Source organism: Anas platyrhynchos, chromosome 24 (assembly GCF_047663525.1).
Source record: "Anas platyrhynchos isolate ZD024472 breed Pekin duck chromosome 24, IASCAAS_PekinDuck_T2T, whole genome shotgun sequence".
Classification (NCBI taxonomy): Eukaryota; Metazoa; Chordata; class Aves; order Anseriformes; family Anatidae; genus Anas; species Anas platyrhynchos.
Window position 1 is genome coordinate 2,459,991 of NC_092610.1, and position 26,719 is coordinate 2,486,709.

Here is a 26,719-nt window from a genome sequence, read left to right on the forward strand (position 1 = left end):
GAACCAGGGGCTGCCACCCTATTTCCTTGGCCAAGAGGGACCCGGCAGCACCAGCGGTGTCGTTCGGGGGCTTCCCAATATTTCTGCCCCCCAGAGCACAGCTGCTTCCCGCGATGGCCCTGCTGGGAGCACCCAGGCCTGGCAGCTGGGGACAGGAGCAGAACTGGGGCGAGCGGTGCCCCCGAGCACGGGGCCGTGCCCGCAGTGGGGCTGAGCGCCTGCACCCAGCGCCCCTCGTGCTCCTTGGGTGCCGTCCTGGGGCTGGCAGCCCCGCTCCCACCCTGAGACAGAGCCCCTAAATCACACAGCCCCTAAATCGCACCCCCTCGGACAGCGCTGCCTGGCTCAGTTCAGGGATGGGGTGGGTCTGTTTGCACAGGGTCCCTTTTGGGGGGGATCCCACGCGCGTGGCTCTCCCCGTCCCCTTCCCAACCTCTCCCAGAGCCCCTGACCCTGCTCTGCTCCTGCTGCAGGGCCGGCAGCCTCTCGCTCCGCCCTGCCAGGGGCCGGGAGCACCGGAACGGGGCTGCACCCGTGCGCCCGCAGCGAGCCGAAAGCCATGGCGCAGCGAGCCGCAGCCCCCCAAACCTCATCCCCGGGGGCTCCCTCCCTGCTTCGTCCCATCCCGGCACGTCCCAGGGTGGCGTTAGCAGGGCTCGGAGCTGCCGTGGTGCTGCTGTGCGTGGTGCTGGGCCCCGAGCCCAGCGAGGCTCAGCCCTTCCCTTTCCGAGACCCAACGCTGCCCTGGCACCGCCGCCTCGAGGATCTGCTGGGCCGGCTGAGCCCCGCTGAGATGGTGCTGCAGGTGAGGGCACGGCGGGGGGCTTTGGGTACGGCCCCCAGCCCTCGCTCAGCCCCTCTGGCCCGCAGGTAGCCAGGGGGGGAGCTCTGGGGAACGGCCCCGCGCCCCCCATCCCGCGCCTGGGCATCGCGCCCTACAACTGGAACACCGAGTGCCTGCGGGGCGACGCGGAGGCGCCCGGGTGGGCCACGGCTTTCCCCCAAGCCCTGGGGCTGGCCGCTGCTTTCAGGTAACTAGGAACCTAATAGGGGATGGGGGCCCAGCTTGCTGATGTGTCCTGACCCCCCCCTTGTGCTCTGCCCGCAGCCCCGAGCTCGTGTACCGGGTGGCCAACGCCACGGCCACCGAGGTGCGCGCCAAGCACAACCACTTCGCTGCCACCGGCCGCTACGACGACCACACGGGGCTCAGCTGCTTCAGCCCCGTGCTCAACATCATGAGGCACCCGCTGTGGGGCAGGAACCAGGTGCCGGGGTGGGCAGAGGGGGTGATGAGCTCCGGGGGAGGGGGGTGGGGGGCAGGATTTGGGCACCCAGGGCCGTGCCGCAGCAGCTCCGCGGGTGCTGGGTGTGAGGGTGGGGAGGCTGGGGAAGGGTCCCCAGGGGGAAACACGGAGGGGACAGAGGTGACCCGGCCCTCGCTTCGCCCCTCGGCCAGGAAACCTACGGGGAGGACCCGTTCCTGAGCGGGGAGCTGGCGGTGAGCTTCGTGCAGGGGCTGCAGGGTCGGCACCCGCGCTACATCAAGGCCAGCGCCGGCTGCAAGCACTTCAGCGTGCACGGGGGCCCCGAGAACATCCCTGTCTCCAGGCTCAGCTTCGATGCCAAGGTGAGGGCGGCAGGGGGGGCACGGGATGGATGGCGGGCGGCCCCCCACCCGTGGGTGCTGACCCCGTCTGCGCCGCAGGTGCTGGAGCGGGACTGGCGCACCACCTTCCTGCCCCAGTTCCAGGCGTGCGTGCGCGCCGGGTCCTACAGCTTCATGTGCAGCTACAACAGGTACGGAGCGTGCTGTGGGGCTCGGGGGGGGCTGCACGGGGAGGTGTGTGCCCCACCCCGGGTGCCCCGTTGGTGTTTTCCCCATCAGGATCAACGGCGTTCCCGCCTGCGCCAACAAGAAGCTGCTGACGGACATCCTGCGGGGCGAGTGGGGCTTCGAGGGCTACGTGGTGAGCGACGAGGGGGCCGTGGAGCTCATCATGCTGGGGCACCACTACACCCGCACCTTCCTGGAGACGGCCATCGGTGAGCAAATTGGGGACGGGCAGGGGGGCCCCGGGCTCCTCGCAGCCCTGACCGCCGATCTCCCTTCCCTGCGGCGCGGCAGCGTCGGTGAACGCCGGCTGCAACCTGGAGCTGTCTTACGGGATGAGGAACAACGTCTTCATGCACATCCCCCAGGCCCTGGCCGCGGGCAACATCACGCTGGAGGTCAGCGGGAGGGAGCTGGGGACTGCTGTGGGTTCCAGCTGCCCCGTGCCGAGAGCGGGGCTGAGGTTTTGGCACCTTGCAGACGCTGCGCGCCAGGGTGCGGCCCCTCTTCTACACGCGGCTGCGGCTGGGGGAGTTTGACCCCCCAGCCATGAACCCTTACAGCTCCCTGGACCTCAGCGTGGTGCAGAGCCCCGAGCACCGCAACCTTTCTCTGGAAGCTGCTGTCAAGAGCTTTGTGCTGCTGAAGAACCAGCGGGGCACCCTGCCCCTGCGCGCCCGCGACCTCCCCGGCAAGCGCCTGGCGGTGAGATCCGGGGCTGCCAGCTCCGTGCCCCCCCCACCGTCCCCGTTTTTTGGGGAGCCCCGGACTGCGTGGCCGGGGGCTGTGGGTGCCCATCCTCACCCGCTGTGGCCCCCGCAGGTGGTGGGCCCCTTCGCGGATAATCCCCGGGTGCTTTTTGGGGACTACGCGCCGGTGCCGGAGCCGCGGCACATCTACACGCCCCGGTGAGCCCGCGCTGCTGGACACCCCCCGGGACGGCTCTGCCCTTTCTTGGGGTCACGGGGGGAACTGTCCCTGCTGTCCCTTGACCCCGCTGTCCCCTGGTGCAGGAGGGGGCTGCAGATGCTGCCGGCCAACGTCAGCTTTGCAGCGGGGTGCCAGCAGCCGCGGTGCCAGCGGTACTCACGGGCAGAGGTGGAGGAGGTGGTGCGGGGAGCCGACGTGGTGCTGGTGTGCCTGGGGACAGGTAAAGGGGGAGCAGAGGGCACGGGCGCAGCCCCTGGGGGGGGCACACGGGGTGTAAGGGGATTTCCCTTGACTCCTGGCACAGGGATAGACGTGGAGACGGAGGCGAAGGACCGGAGGGATTTGGAGCTGCCAGGCCACCAGCTGGAGCTGCTGCAGGACGCCGTGCGGGCAGGTGGGGCTCTGCGGGGGCTGGTGGCTGTCCAAGGGGCAGGACAAGAAAAAAGGACCCAGCACCATGCAGCCGGGTCCCACGCGTGCCCCATCCCGTGGAGCTGACGTGGCACGGGGCTGGTGGTGACACCCCGCGTCCCCGCAGCCGCCGGGCGCCCCCTCATCCTGCTGCTCTTCAACGCGGGGCCCCTGAACGTGAGCTGGGCGCAGGGGCACGATGGTGTGGGGGCCATCCTGGCCTGCTTCTTCCCCGCCCAGGCCACCGGGCTGGCCATCACCAAGGTCCTGCTGGGCGAGCAGGGGGCCAACCCCGCCGGCAGGCTGCCGGCCACGTGGCCAGCGGGCATGCACCAGGTAAGGGCAGGGCGAGCAGCGCCCCGCACCCCTCAGTGGTCCTGGGGCGAGGGGGGGGCTGTGGGGTGCCCCCTCCAGCCTTCACCCGATGCCCCCCGCTTCCCGCAGGTGCCCCCCATGGAGAATTACACCATGGAGGGGCGGACGTACCGCTACTACGGGCAGGAGGCCCCGCTCTACCCCTTTGGGTACGGGCTGTCCTACACCACCTTCCAGTACCGGGACCTGGTGCTGAGCCCCCTGCTGCTGCCCGTCTGCGCCAACCTCTCCGTGTCCGTGGTGCTGGAGAACACGGGGCAGCGGGACGGCGAGGAGGTGAGCGTGGCAGCCCTAAAAGGCACGGATAGGGTTGGGGTCCCCTCTCCTGACCCCCCTCCCTGTCCCTACAGGTGGTGCAGCTCTACCTGCGCTGGGAGCAGCCCTCGGTGCCGGTGCCCCGCTGGCAGCTGGTGGCTTTCCGCCGCGTGGCCGTGCCGGCTGGCCGGGCGACCAAGCTGTCCTTCGAGGTGCTGGCTGCCCAGCGTGCTGTATGGACGCAGCACTGGCAGCTGGAACCCGGCACCTTCACCCTTTTTGCCGGCGGGCAGCAGCCGGGCCAGCGGACGCGGGCACCCTCGGAGGTGCTGAGCGCACGGTTCAGCGCCAGCGGGGCCGCGCGGCCGCTGAGCGAGTGTTAGGGGTGGGAAGGGGCACGGGGATGGGTCCCGGGCATGGGGATGGGGTCTGGGCACGGAGAGGGATGGGGTCTGGGCATTGGGATGGGTTCTGGGCTTTGGGATGGGGTCTGGGCACGGGGAGCAGGGGGAAGGAGGAGGCTGCTTGGACACCGGGAGCGCAGCGCGCTTACAATAAAGTGCCCAGCACCACTCCAGGAGGCTGTGTCGGCTCAGGATGGCTCGCTGCCCGGTGCTGCATGGTGCTGCCACCCCCAAAATCACCCTCCCCAAAGTTCAGAGCCCCCCCTGACTGCCCCGAGCTGCTGTGGGGTCAGAGCCACCACAGGGCTTGGCCGTTCCCACCGCTGCCTCTCCGTCCCCGCCGTGCTGCCCGCATCCTGCTGAGTGCTCCTGGGGACGGATCCAGCCCTGCCCCCCCGAGTTGGGGGGAGAAATTCCCCCCCCCTGCTCCCCCCCTGGGCGCAGGGAATGTGCTGGAGCTCACCCAGGCGGCTCCGGGCAGCTATAAATAAATAGGGCCGGGGCGCACGTGGGACCGGGCAGCCACAGGGCACGGGCAGGGTGCGGGGCTGCAGCCGTGCCCCCTCCCCTAAAACAGGGTCCAGGGGGGGATTTGGGCTCTCGTAGGGGTGGTTTTATAGGATGGGGACCCCCTCAGCCCTGGAGCTGTGGGGCTGGAGGACGAGGTGGGGCTGGTGGGGAGCGCGTGAGGCTGCCCGGCACCGGCACCATTACATCAGGGCACTAATTACAGATGCTGCCCGGGATAATTACAGAGCTGGGGCAGGGCAGGGCAGGGCTCAGCCCGGCGCTGGCCCATTTATCACCTGCCCCCACGGGGCACCGGCTTTGGGGCTGGCTGCAGCGCCGACCCCATAGCGAGCAGCTCGGGGGGCCAGACCCTCACCCTGGGGTTCCAGCCCTATAAATGGAGGGGGGGTCAGCAGGGAGGTTTTTTGGGGCCGGGGGCTCAGATCAGCCCTCGTGGCCACAGCACGGGGTGGGAGCAGCCTGGGGAGGGGGCAAAGTCTTGGGGTGTGGGGCAGAGGGGGCAGGAGGGTTGGGATGGGGCATCCGTGCAGCCCGGTGATGTTCCCCCCCTCGGCAGGGATTTATTTGCCCCCCTCCCCTCCCCGCTTGCCCCCAGCCTCCCGCAGCGCCCACGCACGCGCTGGCAGGGCAGCGGCCACGCAGCAGCTCTAATTACCTTAATTAATAACCCTTCGATCTGAGGGGAGCTCAGCGCCCCCCCGGCTTCCCCGCAGGCTGAGCCGCTCGGGATCGGGGCGTGGGGGGGGGGCTGGGGCTGAGAGGGGACAAACTGGGGGGCAGCCCCCTCCCCAAACCAGCCCTGGGGAGCGGGCGGGGGGCATTGCCCCCTCTGCCAAGCACCTGGGGTGCACGGTTGGTTTTGGGGTTGGCTTTGGGGTTGGATTTGGGATTTGGGGTTGGATTTGGGGCTGTGCAGTGCGCTCGTGATGAGCTCATTGATTTTTCCATCAGCTCGGGCAGGGCGGCTGCACCCATGGGAATGGGGGGGGGGGGACAAACCCAGCACCACACCAGGGCCTGAACCTCTGTGGTGGCCCCCTCCTCGCCGTGCCCCCGCTCCGGGCTGGTTTTGGGGTGCTGGGCACGGAGCACCGTCCCTGCCTGTTCCCCCCTGGGACGTGCAGGGCTGTGGCTCCACCAGGAAAAGGGGTTAGGGGCTGTTGGTGTAGGATGTGGGGTGGCCCTGGCCCCGCTCCCTGGGTCCCTTGTGCACCGTGCTGGGGGGCTCGGCTGTGCTCGGAGCGGGGCCGTTCCCCTTCCCCGTCCTGGTTTCACCTCTGGTTGTGGGTTCACCTGGATGTGGGTTCACCTGGATGTGCTCCTGGGCTGCGTGCTCCCATCCCGTCCCATCCCGTCCCATCCCGTCCCCGGAGGGCCCTGCGGCTCCCGGAGCCAGGCTTGGCCACGCAGCATTCCCCCGGTGGGGAGTCTGCTGCCAGCAGTTTCGGGGAAACCACAGCTCTGACCCGGCCAGGAGCCCGCAGCACAAAGCCCTGGGGCGTTTTGGGGTGGTTTTGGGGTGGTTTTGGGGCGCGTGGCCACGTCGGAGGTGGCACAGAGCGGGGTCACCTTGTCCCTGCTGGAGGTTGCCGAGGTCTCCCTGCGCCCTGATCCCAAGGGTGCTCGGAGCTGGGTGTCCCCATGTGCCCCTCGTGCTCCCCCAAATTTATCCAGCCCCCCTCCTGCCCCGCTCCCTGAGTCAGAGGAATGCATTTCCGGAGAGCAGGGCTGGGATTTGGGGAAACCTGTTTGCCAGGGAGGGGAGGAGGAGGAGGAGGGATGGCAGGGGATCTCCTGGCCCGCTGCTGACATCATCCCCAAAACAGGCGCTGCCTGCACGAACCCGAATCCTGCATCATCACAGCTCCTGCTCAGCAAGGTCCCTGCTGCCCCGCTGCTTCTGGGGTGCACGAGCTCTGCCCCCTCTCCTGGGGATCCCCAGTGCCCATATATTGGGGTGCATGAGCTCTGCCCCATTTCCTGGGGAGCCCCTGTGTCTGTATTTTGGGGTGCACGAGCTCTGCCATCTATCCTGGGGATCCCCAGTGCCTGTGTTTTGGGGTGCACGAGCTCTGCCCCCTTTCCCGGAGAGCCCCAGTGCCCATATTTTGGGGTGCATGAGATCCGTCTCCTCTCCTGGAGAGCCCCAGTGCCCCTGTTTTGGGGTGCACGAGCTCTGCCCCCTTTCCTGGTGATCCCCTATTGAATGTGTTTTGGGGTGCACAAGCTCTGCCCTCTATCTTGGGGATCCCCAGTGCCCAATTTTTGGGGTGCACGAGCTCTGCCGGCTGCTGCATGGGGCAGGGGCCGAGCTGGGGGGCTCTGACCCTCTCGGGAAGGGGGGGTCCCGCCGTGACCTGCCCCATATTGGGGTAGGGGTGGGATACATGGGGCTGAAGCCCCCAATCCCGGGGTGCTGGAGGCAGACGAGCGGGGTGGGGGTGGGGGGAACAGCAGGGGGGACCCCACAAAGAGCTGTGGCTCTGCGATGGGAACCCCGTGTCCTTTTGGGGTGACCGGAGAGCTGACCCAGGTGGTGCTGGCCACGACGTTTTGGGGTGCAGAGGGTCCCGCGGGTGGCCGGAGCATCGCCAAACACCGGTGGGAGCGAACCCCAGAATTTGGGAGAAAAGAACCAAGGATGCAGGCGGGCTGAGGGATCTGCCTGGGGGGCACAGAGCGGGGTCGGTGGGCGAATCCCCCCTGGGCTGCCCGGTTCCCCAACCCCACCGGAGGCCCGGGACCGGGGCGGGGAGCTGGGAGCGTCCTCCCCCACCGTGCTGGGGGGAGCGAGGCGGCGCGGCACGGCTCAGCACGGCTCGGCCAACCCTCTGCGCCTCCCCGCCACGCCATGGAGAGGAGCAGCGCCGGGCGGGAGCCGCAGCCCCAACCCCAACCCCAAACAGCCCCCGGTAAGGCTCCGGGGAAACCGGCACCGGATCGGGCCCCTTGGGGTTGGGGTTGGGGTTTTGGGGAGGGGGCACCCAGGAGCAGGGCGGTGGAGCTGGAGATGTGTGTGGGGGGTGAGGGTGCAGGAACCGGCCCCCGCTACTTGGGGAAGAGGGCAGGGAGGGAGGGAGGGGGGCAGGATGTGGGGATGGGGGTGAGGGAGCCCCAAAGAGCCGCAGGGGTTGCCCCGCTCTTGGGTGAGGGTCCCGGATGCGGCCCTCGGCGCGGCGGATGCCGGAGCCCAGCGGGGATGCGTCGGGGCCTGGGGCGGTGGCGGGGTCCTTGGAGAGGGAGGGGGGACCCCACGGACGGGAAAAGGGGATTCTTGGAGACATTTGGGGCCGGGGGATCTACTGGTGAGGACAAAGCCTGGCGGCGCGGGCCCGTCCCTCCATTTTGGCGGTGGGAAGGAGACGCGCAGCCCCCCGGCCCCACGGCTGCGGCGCGGCGCTGCGGCGAGATGGAGCCTGCCCTTGACGAGACCTCCCCGGGGCCGTGCTGCCACCGAGCTCCCCCTCCTCACCCCGGCACCCACGGGGCACCCCGATGCCCTCCCCGGGGAGCTGTCGATGGGTGCGGGTGCTGTGGCGGGGGTGGCCCCCGGCTCCCCACACCCCACTCGTGCCGCGCTCGCCGCCGCGTGCCGGCACCTTGGCCGGGGCGTGGGCGAGGAGAGCGGTGCCCGGCGGGGAGGTGATGATGGGGACGATGGGGACGATGGGGACGGTGCCCTCCTGCCTCCGTGGGTGCCCCGGGGAGGGAGCTGAACCTCTCCGGACCTCTCCGAAATGGGAAAGGGCAGCGGGGCCGGGTGTCAGGGCGCCGCTTTGTTTTGGCTCCTTTCTTGCAGGGGCTCCGGCCAAATGCTCTTTGGCCCTGGTGGGGTCGGTGTGCGCCGGAGAGGGGCTGTGACTAAGCAAGGGCTTTGTGGCCGGGCCGCTTCCCACTGATGGAGGAAGAGGAGAGGCGGCTCCCCTCCCCCTCGGCCCCCGGTGCCCGCCGCAGCCCGAGTGGGAGGGCCGCGCCGCCGCCGTGATTCATCGGCCTGGGCCGCCCGGGTGCTTTCGGAGGAGGGCAGGACGAGCTGGCTGCCTCCCCACCAGCACCCAAATTGCCTCTCGCCGTTTATCCCAGGCTCTTGAGCGAGCTGGCTGCGGAGAGCGAGCGTCACAGGGCGCTGCAGACATCTTGTCTGCCTCCTCTCCCTCCTCTCCCTCCTCTGCCTCCCCTTGCTCGCGGCGCAGCCGAGCATCTCCTTCCCTCTCCGTGCCATCCCCGGTCTGCGTGGGGAAGGGGGACGCTCCCTGACCCCCCCTGAGCAGAGGCTCTTGCCCCCGTGGAGGTTGGTGGAGGATGGACTGAGCTTGGGGTGTTTGGGGACGAGGTTTTTGGGCCCCTCGTGCGCACGGATCCTCCTGTGCAGCTGCTGGTTGCAAAGTGCCCCCCAGCCTGGCGTGGGTGACCCAAAGGGGCAGGAAGCCCACGGCGCTGCGTGTATCCCAAAATAACGCAGCTTGGAGGCCCCAAACCTGCGGGGTTTGCCTCGTCCTGGCCTCCAGCGAGCGCAGGGGCTCCCTTGGGGGGCGCAGAGGATCCAGCAGAGGGGCGCACGGGGGCTGCAGCCCCATGGCGAGCTGGCACGGCCAGGAGCAGGGCACGGGGCACGGAGCAGGCAGGGTTTGGTGCTTCTTTGGGCCTGCCTCGGTTTCTCCAGCCCTTCCTCCCCCTGGCAGGGAGCGCAGGGAGGGTGCAGGGCGAGCTGGTCGCCCGCCAGCGCCTGCGTTTGGGGGAAGGCAGCGCCGCGAGCGCTCGCCCGGCTCCGGAGCCGCTGCTGGGAAAGCGTCAGGGCAACGTGACGAGGCGCTGGGACGGTCCCGTGGTGCCATGTCCAAAATAACCAGCTCGCAGAGCTCCCTGCGGGGACGGGGACGGAGTGGCAGCGGCACGGAGCCGGATCCTGCAGCGCCCCAGCCCCCGGTAGGTGCCCGCAGCCACCTTACGAGGCTCAGGATTTATTTTTCGGAGGTGCCGAGCCTGAACCCGATGGGAGCAGGGCCCTGCCTCCGAGCCGGCTCTGCGATTTCCCAGTGTGATGCTCGCGGGCAGGATTGCAGGAGCAGGGCATGGGGTGGCAGTGGTGTGGGGCACCCCAAGGACGAGGGCAGCAGACGGATGGCAGGCAGGTGCCCAGGCCCCTCGCCGTGACCGTGGCCAAGTGGAAAGTTTTATCACCGGGGTGGCGGCGCCCGGGAGCAGCTCGGGCGCGTTCTGCTTTCCTCTGCGGGTATTTTAAACCCTGGAAACCCCCCCCTGGGTTCTGGCCCCGCTCTGGCCACGAGATCCCAGCTCCCAAGTTCCCCTTGTCGCTCTCGGCGCGTCACCGCCGGGCCGTGGTGTCCCTGCACACCCTGTCCCCCCCTCGCTGTGCTGACCCCCAGGAGCAGGTCAGCCCTGCTGCTGCCCCTGCAGTTTGTGGGGTGGCTCCTGGGACCCTCCCTAAGGAGCACAGCGTGTCCCCGATGTGTGCTGCTGCCGGGGTGCCACCAGGCACCCACAGGAGATGGGGATGAGGGCGTGCGTCAGCGCTGCGCCCGCCTGGGTGGCCAGGACATGCTGGGGACGTGCTGGGGACATGCTGGGGACGTGCTGGGGATGCTTACTCACTGTCCCTGCCCCATCAGGTGTGAGGGATGCTGCAGCACGGGCAAATCCCCTGGAGCTGGGTGGGTCCGGGCAGGGCATGCCTCTGAGGTTCCTGTGAGTCGCAGGGAGGTGGGGAGGGACGGGGGCAGCACCGGGGCTCTGAGCAACCCCGTGCGCCCCACGGGGCTCCGGTGGCTTTGTCCCTGCTGGATGCCAGCACCCACAAAGCAATCCCAGCCCCTGGGGCTGCTGCTGCCTCCCCATTCCGTGCCATGCTGGGACCTGCTGGGGGCGAAGAGTGGTCCTGGGGGCGAGGAGTGGTCCTGGGGGCGCATCCTCCCCCCTCCTGGTGCTGGTGGTGCTGCCATCCAGGTGGGGGAGGCAGCTGGAGACGGGCAGCACGAGGAAGGGCTGAGGGTGTGCGTGTGTCCCCACCAGGCTGCAGGCTCCAGGGAGCCATCGGTGGCTCCAGGGCTGGGGTTGGCATCGGGGTCTTGTCCCTGTGCAGGGATTTGTGCCCTGGGGTGGCACTGGCAAAGGTGGCCAGGGGCTGTTGTTCAGGCACTGGGACCCCATCCTCATTGGGGTGGTGCTGCAGCAGCCATGGGCAGGCCCCCGCTGTGCCCACCTCCCCTTATGGGGTCAGGATCAGCCCCATCCAACGTCCCCAGAGCTGCCCAAACTGGGGACAGCTTGGGGATGCCACGGTGGGCCCGGCTGTGCCACGGAGCGGGTAGGTGGGGATAGGGCACAGCGGGGGGATCTGAGGTTAAGGCTCTCCGGGCTGCCCTCCCCTGCCCCTGCCCTCCCGTTGTGGGATCCTCTCCTTCCGAGAGCCGCCCCCGGGCCTCGATGTGCTCTCGCTTCACAGCACCGGGAAATTGCCTCTGCCTGGCTGAGCATCCCCAGCCACGTGCCGGAGGGGCTGGTGGCGCTCGATGGCACCGCGATGCCTGGTGTCCAGAGCCAGGACGGGCTCCTGGCACCGCAGCTCTTTCCCCGTGGTGCTCCTGGCATCGGGGTGCAGCACCTCGCCGGGTGCCCAGCACCTTTCCCAGCCCCACAGCCTGCTTTGATCCCTCTCCTCTGGGCACAGCACCGTCCCACGTCCCCCTCCAGTGCTGCCCGGGCTGGGGGCTTCAGGGGAGCCGTGTCTGGGGGCCGGGAGCTAATCCCCTCTGGAATGCCCCAGGCTGGGGCAGAGGGGCCCCCGCCCGCCTGGGCGCCGGCAGCGTTGGGTTTCAGGGCAGCTGCCGCGCCGGAGCAGCGACAGGGACAGATGGCTCAGGGCTGGCCCCGCTTGGGCTGCAGCTCCCGGGGTTTTTGGCCATGCCCTGGCCGTGGGTGCCACCATCCCTGCGGGCAGCGGGGTGGGAAGAATCCTTCCCCTGGGCCGTGCTGGTGGCTCGGTGCCCCGCGGTGATGGGTGGCAGGGTGGCACCTCCCCGGCACAGGCTGGGCGCACCTCGGGGGCTCGGGGAAGTATTTGCATCTGTTGCGAGGTGTCAGCACGGCCCTGAGGCTTCGGCTCAAGTGGTGGTGGCCCCGTGGGCTGGGTGGTGTTGGGAACGGGTGTTGGAGCCTGCCTCGGGGCTGTCCTGCGGGATGTGGGATGTGCAGGATCGGGCCAAGGGATGGGGCCGGCTTCCTGCGGCACAAAATACCCGGAAAGGCTGCGGGAGGGCTGGGGCTGGCCGTGTCCTGCCGTGGGGTGGCCAACGCAGCCTGAGCCCATCCGGGGAGCGCCCGGAGCTCCCCACAAGCTGCAGAGCCCCCGGAGTGGGTGCTGGGAGCCGTGCGCCCATGGGTGGAGGGGTTCCTGGCGGTGCCTCCCCGCGCAGCCCGGGGCTGTCCCCTGGGATGGTTTGGCCGCGGTGCGGAGGAGCGGCGCCGGGCGGTGTTTGCACAGCCCATACTTTGCCCGTCTCCGAAGATTGCAGAGAGCTCTGCAAACACGGCCGAGCTCCCTGCCTGACAGCACCCCGGGGTGAGAGCCGCGTCCCAAGGCAGCTCCTTGGCTCACCGGGTCCCCGTGCAGCCGGCGGGGACAGGGGTGCCACTCCTGGGGAGACGCAGCGACCCCTCCTGCTGCTTGGGGATCGGGGCTGCGATCCCCAGGGGTGCATTTCCTGATGGGCTGCATGGGGGTGCTGATAACCGCGGCCATACAGCACCCATGGGTGGCCCCACAGCACACCCCACAGCTGCCCAGAGCCACCAGCACCCCCTGCACGAGGACCTGCAGCAGGGCTGCAGAGGACGGGACCCCTTCCCCGAGCGCTCCGTGCTGAGGGCGCTGCTTCTATTTTTTGGGGGGGTGCAGGGGACACCCTGGGGTGCACGGAGCAGCCACGGCGTGGGGATTGTTGCGCGGGGAGGGGGTTGTTTTCTTGCGGCGGCCTCGTGTGCATTCCTGGGGCATGAGTTCATGCTTGTGCGCGGGCCACGGCCGCAGCGCGCCGCGGCGCTGGGGGACACGGGCAGCAGAACTGACGTCAGGACGAGGGGCCCGCGCCCATCCTGCCTCCGGCCGCACCAGCAGAAGCGGCCCCGCATCCTCCGGGGTGCCCCCGAGTCCCCAACCCACCCTTGGGTGCCCGCCGTGGGGCAGCAGCTGCCGGGGGAAGAAGGGCGGCTTTGTGGCCATGGTGCCTGGCGGAGCCCCGGCCGCTGGCGCTGGGCTTTGTGCGCCTGGCACCCGGTGTGGGGGATGTGGGGGGGTGTGGGGGGGCGTGGGGGGGTCTCATGGGGATGGGGGTGCTCTGACACCCCCCGTGGATTGATTGCCTCTGCGCTGTGTGTGTTGCAGGGAAGACACCGTCCCCGATGGGAGACAGCGTGCTGCCCCTCGCCGTGCAGCCCCCCTCGCCCGGGGGCACCCTGCATGGAGACAGCCCCCCCCCACAGCACGACCGACCCCTCCCTCCAGCCGTCACCCCCCCAGGACAGCCCCCATCACCCATCCCTCCGGCCGTCACCCCTTCCAAAACGAGCATCCCGCCTGTCCCTCCTGCTGTCCCCCCCCCAGGACAGCCCGTCCCCCCCGCCGTCCCCCCCTCCATGGAGAGCAGCACCCCACAGCGTGACCTCCCCGTCCCCACAGCCACCTCTCCATCAGGACAGCCCGATTCCCCCATCCCTCCCACCATGGCCCCTTCAGCGGAGAGCGTCCCCCCCTGGTGCGAGCAGCCCCCCCCCAGCCCTCCCCGGCCCCCCGTTGTGGGGCACCCCAAAGCAGAGGCATCGCCCCCCGCCGCCAGCCAGCCGCCCCCCGTCCCTGCTGCCCCCTGCCCGGCAGAGACGCTGCCCCCCGGGAGCACCCCCCAGGACCCCACCGCCAGCAAAGGGGCCCCCCCCGATGCCAAAAGCCCCCCGGGCAGCGCGGCAGGACCCCCAAAAGATGTGCCCCCCAAGGGTGACCGCTCGTCCCCAGCTGCAGCATCGCCGGCTTCTGCCGCCAGCCCCAGACCCAAGCAAGGTGGGTGAGCCCTATGGGGACCCTGGCACCCATGGGTGCTGCTCCGTGGCTCGTGGGGGAGCGGGGTGCGGGTACGGGTGCTGTTTCTCCCCGTTTTTCTGAGCATTTCTCCCCGCTGCAGACGCCCAGAAGGCGCAGGCGAGGCACAAGCAGGCCAAGGAGCGGCGCGAGGAGCGGGCCAAGTACCTGGGTGAGCAGCAGGGGAGCGGGGGGCTGGTGGATTTGGGGTGCTGGGAGCCCCACGGGGAGGGAGCTGGGAGGGAAAGTGGATGGGAAAGGGGCAGGCGGGGCAGCTAAGGAGCTTGACCGGCTCGCTGGCAATCCCATTAGCTGCTATTAGCAGGCTGAGCCCGCAGGGCAGAAGCAGCCGTGCCTGCGGGTCTGCCCCCCCCCAGCACCACACGGGTGACCCCACTGCATCGCCCTGCACCCCGGATGACCTCGGGGCTCCCCAGTGCCCCCCAGTTTGGTGTGGGTGCCCCCGGCTGCGTGGGAGCCCGGCCCCATCCCGCGTTCAGGCAGCAGCTCGGGGCGGTGGAGCCCCCGCGCCGCCCGTGGGGCCCCCCGCTCCCCGCGCTCTTTCCACCCTCATTCCCCCATTGTTTCCCCCGAGCGGTTCGGCGGGCTCCCGGGCTCCCTTTTGTCCTTGCCCAAACTCCTCCCTCGCCTCGCCACGCCACGATGCTGCCGACCCCATGCACCCGGGGAGCCGCTCGGCCCCGTGCCGCGGCCACCGCCACGCGGCCCCACCGTGGTACCGGGGCTCTCCGGGTCCCCGGGGAGCTGCGTCCCACTGGGGGGCTGTGCGAGGGTGCGACCCCCTTGCCCGGGCTCCCCCCTGCAGCTGCCAAGCGGGTGCTGTGGCTGGAGAAGGAGGAGAAGGCCAAGCTGCTGCGGGAGAAGCAGCTGGAGGATCGCCGCAAGCGGCTGGAGGAGCAGCGGCTGAAGGCGGAGAAGCGCCGCGCCGTGCTGGAGGAGCGCCAGAGGCAGAAGCTGGAGAAGAACAAGGTGGGACCGGGGGGCTGGGGGCTGGCACAGCGGGGATGTGCAGCCCCCTCGGGGTTCTGTCGGCCCATCCTGGGCTCCTCGGGCACACACGGGTGCCTCAGCCAGGGCGGGTGCCGCTGCCCCTTCTCTCTCCGAGTGTCCCCGTGGCTGTGACAGCCCCAGGTTGGGGCTCTCAGGGCATTCCCGTGCCCGATCCCATCCTGAACCCATCCCTCTCCCCTGGCAGGAGCGCTACGAGGCGGCCATCCAGCGCTCGGCCAAGAAGACGTGGGCAGAGATCCGGCAGCAGCGGTGGTCGTGGGCTGGGGCCCTGCACCACGGCTCCTCGGCGCACAAGGACGGTGAGTGCGGGGCTGGGCGCGCAGCGGGGCCCCCAGGGCTCTGGGTGACAGCTCGGCGGTGCTCAGGTGAGCAGGATGGGTGCCACCAAACCCAAAGTGCTGCTTTGCTGCTGCGTCGGCACCCTGCGCTGTGCCGGGGCCCGCTGGGACCCCTCGGCTCTTCCCGTTTCTTCGTGGCACCGTGCCCTAAAGGCTGGCTGGGACCGGAGGCTGCGTCCTCCCTCCTGCAGTCTGCGTCCTGCGGGGTGGCCGTGGGGTGGCCGTGGGGCGTTGTGTGGCTCTGGAAGCCAGGGTGAGGTTGTGGAGCTGTGCAGGGACGTCGCCAACTCGTTGGGATTTGAGTCCTTTTATTGCCCCTGCTGTGTGGGGGCAGCGTTTGGCCCCAACATGGGGGCGAGCAGGGCTCTGTGCGGCCGTGCCGTGCCCCACAGCGGGCTCCTCTCCTCGGGGACACCTCCCTCGTGGTGCTGGCACCACGGCTCTGCGGGCAGAGGTCCCGGTGGACCTTCAGTGGACAGGGCTACGGCCAACAGCGTGGTGGGGAGCGTTGCGTCCCCGAGCCCTGGCTGCTCCCCTCGTGCCACGGGGTGGCTGCAGCAGTGCCGGCAGTGCCTGGCCGGGCTGCGTGTGCCGGTTTCAGGTGCGTGGTGCTGCCTGGTGAGGCTGAGTAGAGGTGTTGGGTGTGCAGACGTGGTTTGTACAGGCGCTGTGTGGCTCGTGGCACACTCGGGAGCAGATCTCTCCCCCTCGCCGCGCGGTGCCTGGCAGGGTTTGGCAAGGGGACGCCCTCCGGGTCCCCCTGCCACCTCCCGTGGGGGGCACACGGCCAGTGCTGCCCCCAGCGCTGTGGTTTGAGCTGGCTGCTGCCTCCTCCAGCAGCGGGCTCTCTGTCTGCCCGCTCAGGGCAGAGGGGTCCCGGCACCCTGCCGAGGCGTTGCTGTCCCCCAGCACTGTCCTGGTGCTGCCACGGAGAACAGGAGCCGGTGTGAGAGTCGTCCCGTGCCTGTCTAGTCCTGCTGCCCTTGGCTGGCAGATTTCGAGGTCCAGCCCAAGTTGTGGGGACCCCAAAGCAGCAGGGCCAGGAGCTGCTGCGGTCCCCGAAGATCCCTGCATGAGTCCAGCATGAGCGGAGCTCGCGATGCCGGTGCCTGGACAACGTCGCCCCCGGTCCCAGCCTCTCCGTACCACGTCCTCCTCCTGCCCCCTGCCCCTCCGCAGCCCCACGGCCCCACGTCAGTGCATGCTGCATGCGGGGGGACCCCAGCCCAGCCCTCACACACCCCCCCCCCGACCTTAATGCCCTTGTGTCTTTTCCCTCCTCCAGGTGCGAGCCGGTGCTCGGTGTCCGCCGTAAACCTCCCCAAACACGTCGACTCTATAATCAACAAGCGGCTCTCCAAATCCTCCGCCACCCTCTGGAACTCTCCCAGTAGAAGTAAGAGCCCTTTGCGTGTGCCCGCAGCGCAGGGGGGCACAGCCCGGCCCCCGCCCCACGTCAGGGACCCCCCCCCATAGGCAGGCAGCCCCCACCCACGCCCCCCCGACCCCGCCGTGCCGCACGGTGCCCGCGGAGAGGAGAAGCCGTTCGCTGTTTTCTCTTGCAGGAGGAGGTTGGAGCTGGCCGGTGGCTCCTTGCCCAGCCACGGGGCATGGCAGAGCCGGCCGGGAGGAGGAGGAGGAGAAGCACTGGGTGGTGGCACTGGGATAGGGACTGGGATTGGGATCAGGGAGCCTTTTTGCTCCCTGCCCCACGGCAGCTTGTGCTGTGCGAGCTGTGTCCGATGGGTGCAGAGGCGGCTGCAGCACGAGGCTGCCCACCACCAGAGCTTGCTCGGGGCCGGTGCCCACCGTGATGCCCATCCTGGAGTCAGGGCACCGTGGGTGCAGCGCCGTGCAGGGTGCCGTGAGGTCGTCGTGGCCTGGGCGAGCTGCCCGGGGCTGCTGGCCGTGCTATGGGGCTGCGTCCAGCGCCGGGGCTGCTGTTGTGTTTCTGTGTTGCCTGGAGATGGGCGCGCACCGCCGGGTATAAATAGCTGGAGCAGCTGATGCAGGCGGCTCCCGACGGCCCCCGCGCTGGGGCTCAGCCGGGGGAGGCACCCCCGGGGCTGTCGGCTTCACCTTGTGCCCTGTGCTGGTGCTGGGCACGGTGCTGGGTCCCCACCATTGCTCCATCCTCTCTGTTTTCTCCCCTCCTGGCAGCAAGGCGCTGCTCCCTGCCTTTGCCAGGGATCCTGATGGAGAGGAGCACAGGGTCCCGGTCCCTGCGGGTGCTATCCACGTGGCCGTGGGGCGCTGGGTGCCAGCAGCAGGCACCGGAGGGCAGCTGGCAGCGTCCCCATGCCCAGCTGAGCCAGCAGCGTGGCTGCAGGCCACAGTTCCTCGGGTGCTGCGAGCCTGGCCTGGCTCCTGTGGCACGCCCGGCAGCTTCAGCGCGTCTCCTTTGGGGCAAGGGCACGGTGCAGTGCCCTGCAGCAGCCCTGCGCCGAGGGCTTGGTGTCGGTCTCACCGGGACAGGGTGCATGAGGAGGGTGCGTGCCAGCGTCGGGGACTGGTGGAAAGGGCGGTGAGGAGCAGAGCTGGCCCCAACGCTGCTCGAGATGCTCGCTGCGGGTGCATCTCGGGATGGGGCACGGGGATAACGTCGCCGTCCTGCCGCAGTGCCGTCCCACGGGTGCCTGGTCACCCACCAGCACGTGTGCCCGTGCAGTGCCGTGGTTGTCCGTGCCAGGACAACCCCGTTGCAGCTGAGGTTTGGGCTTGGCAGCTGTGGGGCTGAAGGAGAGGGGTCCAGGGTGGTGCCGGGGGGCTCTGGGGAGCACTGAGGGCTCCTGTCCCTTCTCAGACCGCAGCTTGCAGCTCAGCCCCTGGGAGAGCAGCATCGTGGACCGGCTGATGACGCCCACCCTGTCCTTCCTCGCGCGCAGCCGGAGCGCCGTGACGCTGGCTGGGAATGGCAAGGAGCAGGGTGAGAGCATGGGGGGGGCACAGAACCACACGGGGCAGGGGGCAGGGGGCTGGGACCTCTCCACCACGGCGCTGCGAGGAAGGAGCCCGCAGCCACCAGGAGCTGGTGGTGCCGGAGCTGTGCCGCCTGTGCTCTGATGGCACTGCTGCTCTGACACCCCCCCAGTGCCCGTGTGCCCCCGCTCGGCCTCCGCCAGCCCCCTCAGCCCCTGCCACAACCACCGCCTGCAGCACCGCTGCTGGGAGCGGCGGAAGGGCCCCGCCGGCAGCCCCGACGTGACGCCGCGCCGCCGCACCGAGTCCTCGCCTGTGAGTGTCACCTCCCGCGGGGACACCCTTGGGTGCTGTGCTGGCTGTGCTGGGACGGCCCCGGGGCACGGCTCGGCTCCCGGCCGTGCCAAACTCTGCCGCTGTCTCTCCCTGGGCGGAGCAGAAGAAGAAGGAGAAGAAGGAGAAGGAGCGGGAGAACGCCAAGGAGCGCAGCGCCTTGTCCCGCGAGCGCAGCCTCAAGAAGCGGCAGTCGCTGCCCGCGGCACAGCCCCGGCTCCTGCCCGCAGGGGACAGCAGGTAGGGCCCCAAAACCCCCACCCTATGCCTCGGGGGGCTGCCCCAACCCCGCTAACCCCCCCATATTTCTCTCTCCGTTTGCAGCCCTGGCCCCAAGAACCGTCCCTCGTCCCCCGCCACCCCCAAAGGCCGCCCGGCGTCCCCCAGCCCGGCCCTCGGCTCCCCCCACAAGCCGCCCCTGCCCCGCAGTGCCCATTCGTCCCCCAAGGTGCGTGCCAAAGCCCGAGACGAGCGGGGTGAGCAGGAGGGCCAGGTGAAAGCACGAGAGAAGAAGGAGGAGGAGAGGGGCTCGGCCCCCTCTGACCCCCCCAGGGTGCCCGCAGAGCCCCCAGCAGGTGGGTACGGACGGGGGGCGGCCATGGGGGCAGCGGGGCTAAGGAGAACAGGAGCAGTACTCACTCTGTGTGCACCCCACAGCCCCCACAGCCCCCGCAGCCCCCAGCCCCGCTGTGGTCACCCCCCCCAGCAGACCCCCGGCCGGCACCACGGACCGGGAGGAGGCCGCCCGGCTGCTGGCGGAGAAGCGGCGCCAGGCCCGCGAGCAGCGGGAGCGGGAGGAACGGGAACGTCGGGAGCAGGAGGAGCAGGAGAGGTGGGCATCCCCCCCCCCCGGCTTTGTCACCCCGGTACCCCCCCAAAAAAAACCCCGCTGAGGGTCCCCTTCCCCACAGGCGGCTGCAGGAGGAGCGGGCGCAGCGGGCGGCGGAGGAGCAGAGCCGCAGGGAGGCCCTGGCGCGGCAGCGGGAGGAGGAGCGGCGGCTGCAGGAGGAGCGCGAGGCTCAGGAGAGGGCTCGGGCTGAGAAGGAGGAGGCCGAGAGGCTGCAGAGACAGGTCTGGGGTGGGGGGGTGTGGGGGGGAGAGGAGGGAATGGGGAGGGAGAGGTGGGGTGGGGGGTGAAGGTAGGGCTGGGGGATGAAGGCAGGACTGTAGGGTGAAGGCAGGACCAGAGGATGAAGGCAGGATGAGGATGGAGGCAGGATGAGGATGGAGGCAGGGAGGGTTTCTTGTGTTCCCCCCACAGCGGGATGCAGGAGCGTGGAGCAGCCCAGCCCTGCCATGCCCGGGGCAGGGGGTGGCGTGTGGGGAGCACATCCCGGGGGACACGGGACAGGGTGCTGCAGAGCCCCCTGCTCAGCCTGTCCCCACTGTCCCCACCCCATCCGCCCCAAATGTGCCCCAGAGGGAAGAGGCCGAGGCGAGGGCACGCGAAGAGGCCGAGCGGCAGCGCCAGGAGCGGGAGAAACATTTCCAGCGTGAGGAGCAGGAGCGGCTGGAGAGGAAGAAGGTGAGGGCTGGGGGCTCCCCTGAGCACGTGGCACTTGATGGGGTGGGTCCCCAGGCAAGGGGTCCTGCCCAAAATTTGGGGCAGATCCCCCTGGTAAGGGCTATGTGTGAGCTCCCATCTGCCCCGCAGCGCCTGGAGGAGATCATGAAGAGGACACGCAAATCGGACGCGGGAGATGCCAAGGTGGGTGCCCACCCTGTGGGGTCCGCAGCCCCCTTCCCTCCCCGCCGCTGCCCCTCACGGCTCTCCTCTCCCTGCAGAAGAAGGAGGACAAGAAGATCATGAACGGGAAGGCAGCTGAGCAGGAGGATGTCACAGGTACACGCAGCCCCTTCTGCAGGGCTGGGGACAGCACCCGCAGCACCCTGAGGTGTCCGGGGTCCCCAGAGCCATCCTGCTCTCTGCCTCGCCATGCCCCGTGCCTCGGGGGGCTGATTTGGGGCTCTCCTCATGTCCCCAGGCCGTGAGAAGCGAGCGGGGCCAATGCCCAAGGCCGAGGAGCTCCCTGAGACGGAGACGCCGAGCACGGGGACGCCGGGGACGCTGAAGGGCCCCTCGGGCGAGGGGCTGCAGCCGAGGTGAGCACAGGGGCGGGCAGCGGGGCGAGGAACGCAGGGAGCCCGGCTCAAACCCAAATTCCCACCCCAAAGCTCCCCGACCAAGGAGGTGGCGGCGCCTGTGGTGAACGGTGTGCAGCCCGGCAAGCACGAGAACGGCTTCTCCGGCACCGAGGGCTCCCCGGAGCTGCTGGAGCTCTCCCACCACAGCAGCAGCCCCGGCAGCATCATCCCCTTCGGCGACAAGGAGCCCTTCCTCAAGCAAGCCGTGGTCAAACCCCCCCAGGTCACAGGTGAGAGACGCGGGGGGCTGCGTGGGGGGCGACGCCATTGCAGCCGCCCCAGCTCTAACAGTGCTTCTTTCTCTCCTCATCCCCACAGAAGTGCTCTGAGGGCCCGGCCATGGCTGATGTCCCCGCGGGGCCACCTCGCACGTGCCACCAGCGGCCCCCCGCAGCCCTGTAGCTGTTGTCAGAACAAACACCGCGCTGCTCCCCTCCGCCCGCCGCCCACACCCGGCCCCGCCACGAGGAGCCCGGGCGGCGCCAGGCCCCCTGCCCGCACCGGGGCCTCCTGGTTTCTCTCTCGGTTCTCGTTTTTATTTCATTTTATTATTTTATTTTATTTTTTTTTTTAAACATGCACCTTATCAGACTGACACCCTCACCCCAGCAGCCTGCCGTGAGCCGCCTCCTCCTCCTCCTCCACCCCCCAACCCCCCCTGGACGTGTGGTGTAATAATGTAGTTATTTAACTCGCTGGGTACAAAGGATGTGAATAATGTAAATAGAGCTCGGCCGGGGGGGGTGGGCGTGTGGGGGCTGCTGAGGGGGGGGGGGGGCTGCCCGCGCCCTCGTGTCAGTGTCGTGCATTTGGACAACCTCCAACAATAAAACACGGACAAGCGCCCGCGCCTCGCCTCGCTGCGTCCCCGGGGATGAGGGGTTTAGGAGGCAAATGGCGGGGTTCAGCCCCTGACGGGGCGCTGAGGGGCCGGGCCCCGCCCGCCAGGGCCCCGCCGCCATTTTGCGGCCCTCCCTGGCGCCAGGGAGCGGGCGAGGGAGAGGGAGGCGGAAGCCGCGGCCTGAGCCGCGCTGAGCGGGGGGGATGCTGGGAGTTGTAGTCCGCGCGGCGCTGCCGGCGGAAGGGAGAAGCGGGGGGGTGGACTACGACTCCCGGCAGCCCCCGCGGGAGGGAGGGCGCGAAGCGGAAGTGCGTGAGGGGAGGTGGAGGCGCCTGCCTGCTGCCGCCGCCGCTGCTGCTGCTGAGGAGGCCGCGGGCGGAGCGGGGCCGGTGAGTGCGGCCCGGCCCGGCCCGGTTCGGCCCCGTCTCGTCCCTGTCCCTCCGCCGGGCCCTGCCCCGCGCCCCCAGCCCCGTTCCCTCAACCCCAGCCCGAGCCGCTCCCGGCCAGGCCTTGCCCCCCCCGCGCCTCATCCCGGGCCTCACCGCGGGCTCCTCACGGTGCCCCCCCCCTCCCTTCCCCCTCCCCCCCGTTCCCGGTTCCCTCCCCTCCTCTTCGCCCCCTCCCGGTTCCCCCATCCCAGCCCCGGGCCCCGCTCCGAGCTCCCAGCATCGGCCTCGCCGCGGCCTCGTGGCTGGGCAGGGCCCCGCCGCCCCCCCCCCCCCCCCCCACCTCCCGGCCCGGCCTTGGAGGTTTTGGGATCCCCCCCTCGGCTCACGGGGACCTCCCCCCCCCCCTCCGATAGCCCCGTCCCCGGTGGTGTGGCACGGAGCGGGGCCGTGCTCTGAGCCCCCAGCCCTGCGGCACCTCCGGGGGAGGCTCGGGGGAGGCCTCGCTGCTCTCTGTGACTGCCTGGGAGGAAGGGGTGGGGAGCTGGGGTCGGCCTCTGCTCACAGGGAACTGTGCCAGGAGCAGAGGGAACGGCCTCGAGTTGTGCCAGGGGAGGTTCAGGCTGGCAATGAGGAGACATTTCTCCTCAGCAAGAGCGCTCAGGCGTTGGGACGGGTTGCCCAGGGAGGTGGTGGAGTCCCCGTCCCTGGGGGTGTTGAGGGAGAGGTTGGACGTGGTGCTGGGGGACAGGGGCAGGGGTTGGTGGGGGGGGTAGGGGAGTGATCTGATCAGATGATCTCGGAGGGTTTTTCCAACCCTGATGATTCCGGGATGCTGTGACACCTCGTTTCCCTAGCTGGTGCTGTTTGGGCGAGGTTAAAGTGCCCGAGGCTTTTCTAAACACGTTCTGAAGTCTCTACAAGCTAATTGTTCCCCTAATTGCCTCCTGCACGGCTTTCTGAGTGCACTGACACGTCAGAAGGTGACGCGATAAGTTCAGAACAGGCCACGCTCGCTGTGGTGGCCATGCAAGCTGGGGGATAAGTTCTGTTCACTGGCCCTGCGCATGAGGCCATATGGGGTGTGTGCTGTTACGTGTCCCACGGCGCTTCCTCCTTGCAGATTAGAGAGCAGGAATGCCCCTCGTGGGCTCTGAGTGTGTCCTAGGGGAAGGAAGCCGTGAAAAAATGTGTGTTGGACAAGTGTAACTGTTGGGAAGGTGGCGTGGGGCTGTAACTGGGTGGGTGGGAGAAGGAGGGGGCCCTTCCTTACCTGCTGGACGTTTTCGGGATGCTCTTTCCTAAGATCACACACCCAAATCATCCAGTTCTTTCCCGCAGAGGACTCACAGTATTTTTTCTCTCCAGTAGCAGGCAGGTAATTAACGTAATTGCTCACGGGAAGGTCGAGGGGAAGTTTTGTGCCTTTTGTGTGGGCAGCCCCGCCAAGTGCTGCGGCCACGGGGATCTGTGGGGTTGTGTTGCATAACCTGAGCCTCCTCGCTTAAACGTTCCTCAGCAGCTGCCTTTTGAAGCTTGGCCTCCCGAATTGCCTTTACGAGAGCGTGTTGTGGAGACAGGAGGGTGGTTACCTAGACGTGCCCTGCGTTCTTTTTAGGGTCTGCCTGCCCTGAACCTCTGCAGGTGCTCAGCCCAGCAGGGAAATGGCTGACTGTGAACTGCATTACCAGTTACACAACCTGACAGCAGCTAAGAGGATAAAATCGGGCAGTTATTGTGGAAAGCTGTCTAAAATGCACGCTCCCGTGACGTGGGATCCCTTGCAGAGCCGAGGGCTTTGTGCTTGTCTAAATTTCCTTTGGATTCTGCTTCCCGGTTTTGTTTCGCGTCCTCCCTGCTGTGAATTGGCTGCTCCTAAAGTAGGGACAGGGAGGGTCGTGTGTGACAAGCGGATTTGGGGAGTGACCCCAGACGTCCTTAGGAAGTTTCCCGTGGCGGTTCCTTGCTGTCCTGAGACATCTTCTCAAAACGCAGCGCCGCTCTCCTTTGCCTGGGGCTGCTGCTTGGGGGGAGAAGGGAGAAGCCTCACCCCGGGGGAACACAAGGGCGTAGGAGCTGGCACCCTTTTCCATCCAGGAATAAAAACAGGGCAATGTTTCGATGCTTATCTGCCAGCTTACGGTAAAGAAACACCCTGGCTGTGACAAGGAGGCATCTGTGATGTTTTCCTCCTGGTATCTTGCTTGCTGTGAGCTCCCTGGAGTGGATCCATCCATGCGGGACGCGTGGAGCTGCAGCCTCTGGCCCTGCCACCACTCTTTGCACAAGTTGTGCCCGTTCATTGCACCGTAATGTCTCCTTCCTGCTCCCTTCATCCCTAATTCCCTCTTTGCAGATCTGTCTGGGCACAAAACGAACCTGCTGCTCTCCTCAGTCCTCCAGCAAGCCCTGCTCACAAGCTGAGGGCCGAGATGTTGGCGCAGCCGTGCCCCCTGCCATGAACTCTTCCAATTCTGCTCGGAGCACAGCATCTGTACGAGAAATGTGCTCTGCTCTCAGGTCACAATAATGTAATTTAGCCGTCTGCTGGTTTCTGCAGCTTAGTTAGGCCAGGAAGCTTTGTAAGCCCTGCTTAAGCAAATAATTAGTCATTCAGCTCCAGCCAGGCCTGCGCTGAGCTCGCTGGTGATGTTAGAGGCTGGCATGCTGCTGGCCAGCTCCTCCAGGTGTGCTTGGTGCTATCGGGAAGCCAAAGCATGACGTGCTTGAAACAGGCAATAAAATGGGTGCTCCTCCACGCAGGGCAGCAGGTTTATTTCTGCCAGGACAATAATCCCATCGGTTTTGGGGGTCGTGGTTTCCTCCGAATTATCCCAACACGGAGAGCTGTGTGGTGTGAAGTTGGTGCCCTCCATTTATTTATCCACGCAGCTGAGGGCAGAGCAAGAGCACGAGGAGCAGAGCTGGTGGCTCCTGGGGGAGCTGCTGCAAGGCTCGGTCAGCAGGGGGTGGTAGGCGCTGGGGTTGTGCTGGTTTAGGACTTTAGGTGGTGTTCAGCCCCTCCTCTGCGTGCTTCCAGCTGGCCCCGTTCAGCTCTGGGCTTGGTAGGTCGGCAAAAAGGCTCAGCCAGCTGGGGAGCGGGGCTTGAAAAGTGAAGGGAATGGGTTCAGCATGAGGGCTCATCCCCTCCTTCCTCTTGGTGCTGGAGTCACCCCGAAACGGGAAGAGGGATAGTGAGGGTGCCGCTTTGTGGGTGTCAGCCTGGGTTTGGGACTCAGGAGCCCCTCCTGCCCCGAGGGAAATCCCCCTCCCTCCTCAGTGAGAGGGAGCAGCAGCAGGGGCTGGCTGACAGTGGCCGTCACCAGGTCCGAGAAAGTGAGGAGTTCTGCTTAATTTAGTGCCATGGTGTCAGAGCTATGAATAGGCCAGGCATGGGACTGCGTTTTGTGCCAGCAGGGCGCTGGGTTTGTGCTCTCCCCCTCCGTGGTAACCGGAAGCTAAAATAATGACACAAAAATAAAAAAAATAACAGCATGCAGACAACATCCAGTCTGGGGCACGGGGCCCTGGGGGTGCAGTTCCCTCCCCGGGACCAGCTTTCTGCCAGTGCCCTCCTGTCCTAAATCCCAGGAGAATGCTTGGTACCTTTCTCCCCTGCTTTATTCGTGCGAGGACGAAGCCTCTCTGCAGAGCCCAGCTCGCAGCTTCTGCTCTGACACGGAGCAAGTGTTGCCGCTCAGCATTTCATCCCCACCTCCGTCACCCGGCCATTTTTAGCCCGTCCTGATGCGCTGTGGGGTGGCTGCAGGGCAGGGGGAGAAAGGAGAGACTCTGGCTGTGAGGTGCGGCTGCTGTCGCTGGTGTCACAGGTCCTCCCCAGCGCTGCTGGCATTTCGTTTTTCCCTTTGGTTGAGTGCAAGGAAGAAATGAAAGGCGGGCAAGTAACCCCAGCAGTTTCTCTGCTCTGAGAGTATGAACAAGGATGGCTTGGGGGGCAGGGTGGGGGCATCGAGCTGAAATCCTGGTCTGAATAGGTTCAGTGTTACCGGTGCTGAGCTGTGCCTTAACAGAGGACTGTGTGTGTGATATCATCGGGGGTTGGCACCTGATTATTTTGGGCCCTGTGTGAGGTATTGCAGTTAATTGCTCCTTCAGGGCTATGGATGAGATCAGTTCCCTGAGTTTAGGTCTGTGTAGCCACCGTCTGCTTGCGCTGGGCACCTTTAGGTGGCCTCTTCTACCGGGAAACAGCGTCGGGATGGGTGGGTAAAAGCAGAACCCAGTGCTGTGCTTGTCAGATCTCAATTGGTTTAATTTTTTTTCCTTTTCTCCCTAGGTGAGAGCTCAACTGCTTCTCCTAAAGCAACGTTCAGGAACATCCTTGATGGGAGACCTGTACAAGGTGCGTAACGCCAAGTCATGGGCAGCCCTTTCCTTGTTTTTTTCCTTAAGGTGACAAGATTCAGGGTAAGGTAGTTAACGCCCAGTGGTGGCTTGGTAATAAATACCTGACTGGGTTTGCTTTTTGCAGCTTGTAACTGAAAATTGCCAGAGGTTAAATGTGTGGAGAGTGTTAATCCCTCAGGACAGCCCCAGTTTGGGGGCTGTGGATTTCAGAAGATACCCCAAATTCAATTGTTTGTACCAGCACTTACTGTTTCTTTGGGAGCATAACTTCCAAGCTGGTTAAAGAGCACTGTGGGCACTGCGACGAAGGAAGTATCAGCGTTTGTGGCGTGCTGGGTTCCAGACTGCAGGGACCAGAGCGAGCTGAGAACTTCACTGGAGGTCACAGTTTATTGCTCCGTTGCTGCACGGGGAGTAGCACAATAACTTCCATCACTCCGAATTCTTTTGGTTAACTCATTTGTGAATCGTTCACATATGTAAAATAAGTTGGAGCAGTTCTTGCTTCTCTTGCTCTTGGGGGCTCTAA

At 67.4% G+C, this 26,719-nt stretch overlaps 3 protein-coding genes across 7 annotated transcripts in view; all 3 read left to right on the plus strand.

The window, feature by feature from the left end:
• Nucleotides 1-488: 488 nt before the first annotated feature.
• Nucleotides 489-4,405, plus strand: LOC101792137 (uncharacterized). Its single transcript, XM_027443820.3, has 14 exons — nt 489-805; nt 871-1,031; nt 1,109-1,268; nt 1,460-1,630; nt 1,709-1,800; nt 1,889-2,046; nt 2,129-2,232; nt 2,315-2,539; nt 2,657-2,742; nt 2,848-2,984; nt 3,069-3,158; nt 3,303-3,511; nt 3,620-3,826; nt 3,901-4,405. Exons 1-14 carry the CDS (start codon nt 560-562, stop codon nt 4,186-4,188), a joined length of 2,334 nt encoding a protein of 777 aa, XP_027299621.1. The 5' UTR covers nt 489-559; the 3' UTR covers nt 4,189-4,405.
• A 3,092-nt stretch (nt 4,406-7,497) lies between these two features.
• On the plus strand, nt 7,498-21,095 carry MAP7D1 (MAP7 domain containing 1). Of its 3 annotated transcripts, none has more exons than XM_027443914.3 (18): nt 7,498-7,652; nt 13,142-13,810; nt 13,932-14,000; nt 14,655-14,818; nt 15,045-15,159; nt 16,484-16,594; nt 18,002-18,124; nt 18,290-18,432; nt 18,557-18,690; nt 18,775-19,025; nt 19,108-19,282; nt 19,362-19,521; nt 19,871-19,975; nt 20,105-20,158; nt 20,236-20,293; nt 20,436-20,553; nt 20,626-20,825; nt 20,914-21,095. In XM_027443914.3, exons 1-18 carry the CDS (start codon nt 7,592-7,594, stop codon nt 20,922-20,924), a joined length of 2,721 nt encoding a protein of 906 aa, XP_027299715.3. In that variant the 5' UTR covers nt 7,498-7,591; the 3' UTR covers nt 20,925-21,095. The 3 variants fall into 3 exon arrangements, with proteins under 3 accessions (XP_027299715.3, XP_071883502.1, XP_071883501.1); XM_072027400.1 differs by lacking the exon at nt 7,498-7,652 and adding an exon at nt 9,522-9,666; XM_072027401.1 differs by lacking the exon at nt 16,484-16,594.
• Nucleotides 21,096-21,677: 582 nt separating this feature from the next.
• Nucleotides 21,678-26,719, plus strand: part of THRAP3 (thyroid hormone receptor associated protein 3) — a 32,172-nt gene continuing 27,130 nt past the window's right edge. For 2 of the 3 annotated variants that reach the window (XM_027443915.3, XM_027443916.3), the window contains exons 1-2: nt 21,678-21,825; nt 26,120-26,185. The gene's annotated coding sequence lies outside the window, so the exon portion shown is untranslated. Of the gene's footprint in view, nt 21,826-25,640; nt 25,721-26,119; nt 26,186-26,719 lie in introns of those variants that run through there. The other variant, XM_072027399.1, reaches the window with a different exon arrangement.